The 6,000-nt window shown below is 45.3% G+C and overlaps 1 protein-coding gene across 4 annotated transcripts in view; it reads right to left on the bottom strand.

Annotated features, from left to right (window-relative positions):
- LOC136448526 (methylcytosine dioxygenase TET3-like) overlaps positions 1-4,563 on the bottom strand; it is a 43,622-nt gene extending 39,059 nt beyond the window's left edge. For all 4 annotated transcript variants that reach the window (XM_066448117.1, XM_066448116.1, XM_066448115.1 and 1 more), the window contains exons 1-2: positions 3,894-4,563; positions 2,191-2,966 (exon numbers count right to left, since the gene is read on the bottom strand). In XM_066448117.1, coding sequence (XP_066304214.1) covers positions 2,191-2,949 — 759 coding nt within the window. In that variant the 5' untranslated portion in view covers positions 2,950-2,966; positions 3,894-4,563. The remainder of the gene's footprint in view (positions 1-2,190; positions 2,967-3,893) is intronic.
- Between the last annotated feature and the right edge of the window lie 1,437 nt (positions 4,564-6,000).

Below are 6,000 nucleotides of genomic sequence, written 5' to 3' on the forward strand. Positions count from 1 at the left end.
TAGCCACTGTTTATCAAAGTTAAAACCCTTTGTTGAGATAAATATGTTGTTCATGTCATAGAGTGAGATAAAAATGTATATCTCGTCCTGGATGGTTTAGTAGACAACAGGACAAAAGATACAAAAGTTCTGCTGCGGTACCAATGTCACATACCAGGGGGCCCAAAATCAACCGTGACCCTCGTTTTCCCAAAAACCTACCCACATACCGACATATATCATCTTAATCCGTCCAGAGGTTCTTGAGTTATGCTGACTAAAAAATTCGGAAACACGGACAGACACAGACACGCACACACACACACAGACATGCAAAAAAACGTACCACCATTTTCATGTTGGTAACAAGTTTCATACATAATGAGTATGAAAGTCCTATCCTTTCAAAAGACCTGTAACACTTTTGCATATTTCAAGTTCTTATGAGTTCCTTGTGTAGAAACATTTCAATATGCAGCCATACGCTCATTGACTTATGTGTTAACCACATGTAGGGTGTAGATTTTAATGCATCCATTGCGTATCATTTGGGTATGTTCACAACACTAGTTTTCTTGCATTCAAACAACAATGGCGGAACTGCAGACACACAACACTACAAGCAAACACACCAACCTGTTACAATACCTCTGTTTTCACAGAGGTAATAATTCCCATGAATTCTAATCTGCCTTCAAAAATTCTTGATGGTAATACATAGTGGGACAGTTCTCTTCACAATGTGGCAATTTTTTTAACCTTCTGCAAAAATGCTTGTTCTGTCTTTTGCCTGCCTACCCCCTTGTTTCAACCCCAAAACTAAAAACCATCATGAACACATTTTTTCCACACACACATGAAAAAAAAATCATATCCTAAATCAAATCCCCGCAAACTTAAAGGTATAATTTACAGTAATCCCCCATGACCTAGATGTAGGGTCTGGCCTGTGTTTCGTTGACCTTGACCCTCACAGCGGAGACAGGATTACCCTAACAATCCCCTGTAAGACTTATGTCCCTTAGTATCACGGCTGACACATACAAATGAGCATTGGAGGAGAAGACTGTAGCAGGACAAAATGCCTAACACAATTCCACTAGGGTGTATAATTCAGCCATCCTGAAAAGATATGTCCACAGATCCCAAACCCAACGTACCCCAGTATAATGCACTCCTGTATATGTAAACTGTGCATACCTGGGAGTGCTGCACTAGAGATCCCTCAAACCCACCGTTTTTCAAAGTGGCAGATTTATGTAACCTGGCGGATTAATGTTAATGGAGGGTATGTAATAAATTTCAGAATGAAGAATTACATTGTAAGGAACAATGTGGAAAGGGTCATTTAGGGGATTGTAAGAAGCTGTTGTTGTCAATTTCGTCAAGTTCAATGTTTATCTTTTTTTCTCTGCTATTCTGAACCATTTTGCGAAAACCAGTCATTTTTCCTTGCCTGTCTGACATTTGGATTCTTACTGACCACCTATACATGTATTGGAATTCATTTATTTGCAAATACATATGCGCAAAGGCTAATCACAAGTACATGTAGTATGAACTAATAATAGAAACAAAAGTACATAGGACGACACCCAACTTCATTTCAGTAGCCCTTGGGCCACACAACTTTGTGCAATCACTACAGCAGGGGGTCGGTCCACTGGTAGTAGTGTGTGTTCAACTCCCATACTCTTTCCCAAATGCTGAGTACTAAGCAGGGAATGCAGTTTGTACCATTTTCAACACTTGGTATGTCCTATCATATACAAGTCAAACACTCACTCACATGTAATCCACTAGGTGACTAATTGTCTCCATTTTACCCTCATTGTCCTCTCAGGAAATTGTTTTAACGATTTCAAACATATTCACCTAAATCACACATTACTCATTGACACAGGAAGTGACATGGCAGTCTTTAAAAAGTACTTGTTCTAACAGCTGCTGTAGTATAAAAAGTAATACTGTACTGTAAGATAATGCCTTTAAGTTCATGGGGATTTTATTTCATGGTAGGGAGAAAATTGAGTGTTCACTGTGTATTTTTAGTTTGCGGTTGAAACAAGGAGGTAGGCAGGCAAAAGACAACAAGCATTTTCACGGTGGTTTTATGTTTGCGGTGAAGAGACCACAGACAGAATGAACATTAAACCAAAGCGAACTTGAATGTATCTACGTAATGATATAGAATTTCCAAACTCGACCCACCTTTTTCTTGAGTTCTGTGCACTTCCTCAGCTTACAAATCTGGTGTCCAGTCTTCCTGTTCTTACAGCTGGAGCACTCTCCGCAGTTTTCCTTCCTCGTGCACGGCTCGCACGACCCACACCGCTTCCGCTTCTTCCTGGGGACCGACAGGACAGGGCTGCTTCCCTGATTGGTCAGAGAAGAAGAATCCTCGCTCCGTGGACTGGTGACAGTGCTTTCCGACTGGGGAGACCCGGTGCTGTCACAAGAGGGTGCTGTTGAGACCTCCAGTTTTATTGGCCGCTCTCCAGGAGAGACAACATCCTTGCCAGCTGTAGCTGCAGCCACTTGGCCCCCCTCCAGCTGGGAAATACCAGGGTCAGTAGGTAATGGGCACACCTCCATCGCACCTTTGTTTACATCCCTGGCTTTCTTACTGGCAGGTTTGCTTCGGTGCGGTTTCCTCACTTCCTGCGCCTTGCGGGCAACCTTGGGAAACTTCCCCCTCCGGTGACTGGCGTTTCCAAGTTCAGGGGCAACTCGCCTACTGTTCTCGCTCTCCCCCGGTGTCAGACTCCCAGAGAACTTTCGACCTGCATTGAGAATGACTCTATCAAGGTGAATGGCCTTTTCCACGCTCCCAGGGGGCGGATCCCTCAGTAAATGCCCCTGGGAGTTTGTACCCTCACCTGTTTCCCCAAGGAGAGTCTGACGGATGAGTGACTCCACAATACTTTCTGTCCTGGTCCCGGCGTCTAGCCTGCCATGGATGTCGCCCATGTTTCACCTCAGCAGACCTGGAATATAACCAACAGACGCACGTGATACAAAAGCCTTGGTATCAACTCCCAGTCACCCTCCAGGCCGCTAGACACTGGCGCTGGGCCAAAACGTCTAGCGTTGTGACCTCTGGTAAATAGAAGCGTGCAGAGGAAAACAATGAGCAGTTACTGATCGATCTGTGAATCAAGCCTGGTGTGGGACCTGGGGTCGCCTTTCCCACACGAAGCACGACGTGGATATAATTTATTCAGGCGAAATGCACGTCAATACGTTAATGTTATTCCCAGCTATTGGTAAAGATTGAGTGATCGAAAACGCTTGCGTTGAGACTTCGATTTTGCGGCTTGACTAACAAATTAATCGCCTTTTTGCCGCGACGAACGAGCCGACCTAAAAACAAGCGCGGGCGGAAATTCATAAGATTGGGCGGGCCCGCTTTTTCATCAACGCATATCAAATCAAAACGTAGCAATCGTTACATCCACACACTACAGTATCTAACCCTGTGGTACTCAATGTATCATGTGTTTTGTCACGAAAATACTGGTAGTCCGAGGAGTCTATAAAATTAAAAACACTTTAACCGGAAAGGACGAAAATAATGCGGCGCCTCCCACTAATCTGTTGACGAATTAACAAGTTCATTTCAGAGACGCCCCTCTCTTTATACCCACTTACCGTTTATGGCTTAACACCTACTTGTCGATTATATCGGGGCTGGGTGCAAAGTGTGAAGCTGTGAAGAAAGCACGCGAAGGCAATCTATGGAAGGCATATTGCACACCCTACACAATAATATACTACTCACTACTGTGAAGTTAGCAACTGGGCACGTGTCTTTCCAAATTCTACCACACCACAACATCCGCTGGGAAAAAAAAAAAAAAATGGCGACTGCTTCATAACAATCTAAGAAAAAAACAGGGAGAAGCTTGACTTACAACTGGGCGGCACTGTGGTACAGTTTCCCCGTATCTTTTATACTGGTTCGCCGGTATTCCGTGACTTCGTTCCGCGTGGCCACTTGACACGAATATCGTCCATTGATAAACGGTCCTTCGGCGTCTTGTGGTTTCCTAGCTGTCACTCAAAGAACCGTGGGTTCCTTTCGTCCTGACCGACATATAGCCTCCCCAAGGACAACCAGCCTGTTAGATTTGTTGTCACTCCTGGAATAACTGTGTGCTTTTATGTGATCCCGGGTAGTCCACGGACAAGCAGAAGTTACGACAATGACGTCGCGTTGTCAACGGAGGGTCGACTAAAAAACGGCCCTACAACAAGCGAGGTTATGCAAAGTAGTTAGGCGACACGGCACGTCTCTTAAGGGGGGAGGGAACCCTTTGGCTGTCGCCGTACGTGTTTGCCCTGGGACCCTCGCCTATATCCGCAAGATTCCTCCGATTATTCCCGTCAGCGCCGTTCAGTGGAGCCGTAGGTTTGGTCCGGAATGTGGATCGTGTCTCGTAGCCGGCAGACCAGCGCGTTCCGTGCCGCAGACGTTGTACCACAAAAGGCCCCGGCTCCACCGTGATCGATTACTGCCCTAATGCTAGTAAATCTTCACACCAGGCGGGCGGGCACTACTAACATGACCTCACACCAGCTCCGGTCGATCTTTCGCGCCATTTTCTGAATCTGCGTAACGCACGGGGTTTGGTGGATATGGCGTAGCCTCCACCAGGCCTTCCTACGGGGGTACGGAGAATAGAATTCGGCAAAATATGGTGAATTATTCATTGGACAGAACAGCCAGTCCACGGAAGTCAAAACCGCCAATGAAATCCCATGGTGGCCGAACTCTCCTCTCAAAATTATTCTCCCCATAGCCAGCATATAGTTTAGTCTGGTAGAGACTAGATATCATCAGTGGGACTGATATATTACTACATCGTACGATTTGGGCATTTTAATTCTTCTTCTTCCACAACTTTCTTTCCGTTGTTGAAGTATGCGTTATGGTGGGCATATCATTTCATAGAAGTAGGATATGTCCGAAATGAACAAGAAGAAAAAAACATGTCTGCTACTTTCTTCAAAAGACGTAAAAAAGCGGACAAATATACAATCGCACCCAGCTAGAATTTGCGATCATTTTTTGTGTGATTTTTAAAGGATGTAATTAGAAGCGTAACGCCCACCCCTAGAGACTATGCATTTTACAGTAGCGTGACGTATTTAGATGATATCGCCTGATATCCGATTCTACAGTAAATCGGCCGATCGTCCCTTAAACGATTGGGGTGAATTATTTATGTTTGCACTGTGCGCGTCCCTTAGGGATACCAAACTATCCCCTTATTTGCCCATTCAATACGTGTCTTTTAGTGCGTGCGGACTGATCGATTTTTCCGTGCATGCCGATCCCGGATTAATCACGTCGAGGTCGATATGCGTGTTAGTGCGTGCTTTCCTCAGGCCGGCACACAGCTCCACGTGAATAAATCGTTACCTTCGTTCAAACCATTGTAGCGCCCTGTGGCAGCAGGGTTCCTTGCTGTTTCTGTAGCAGGGTGTATTTTGTAAAGGGAGGGGTTGCTAGCCCTTCCCCTTTAACGTGCTAGAGGCACCTTCTCGAACACGGGACCCCCATGTTTCTGTAGCAGAGTACATTTTTTAAAGGGAAGGGTTGATAGTCATTCCCCTTTTAACGTCCTCGAGGCACCTCCTCGAACACAGGGACCCCCATTTTACGTCCCTTCCGAAAGTGCAGCTCCAACCGAGATGTCCTGACCCAGGATTGAACCGTGATATCCCAGTTATAGCAACTAATTGGAACCAGGAACTCAACTGTGAGGCTGCTACCTGTTGTCATAGGGACATCCCTCTTAGCCATAAGTGTTTCCCCTAGAATGCAAAATGAATGGCATTCTACAAATCAATTGTATACTACTGAAACGAACGGTACATTTTGCGTCCAAGAATATCCCACCGAAGACTCGATCTTCGACGTTGTCCGCTTTCTTTCCCTTTATTTCCATTACTATAAATTCAACCGGTCTATCGATTTGATATTTACAGCCGCACTTCGACCGACGTTTGACTCAT

This window comes from Branchiostoma lanceolatum, chromosome 14, assembly GCF_035083965.1.
Source record: "Branchiostoma lanceolatum isolate klBraLanc5 chromosome 14, klBraLanc5.hap2, whole genome shotgun sequence".
In the NCBI taxonomy this organism is placed as follows: Eukaryota; Metazoa; Chordata; class Leptocardii; order Amphioxiformes; family Branchiostomatidae; genus Branchiostoma; species Branchiostoma lanceolatum.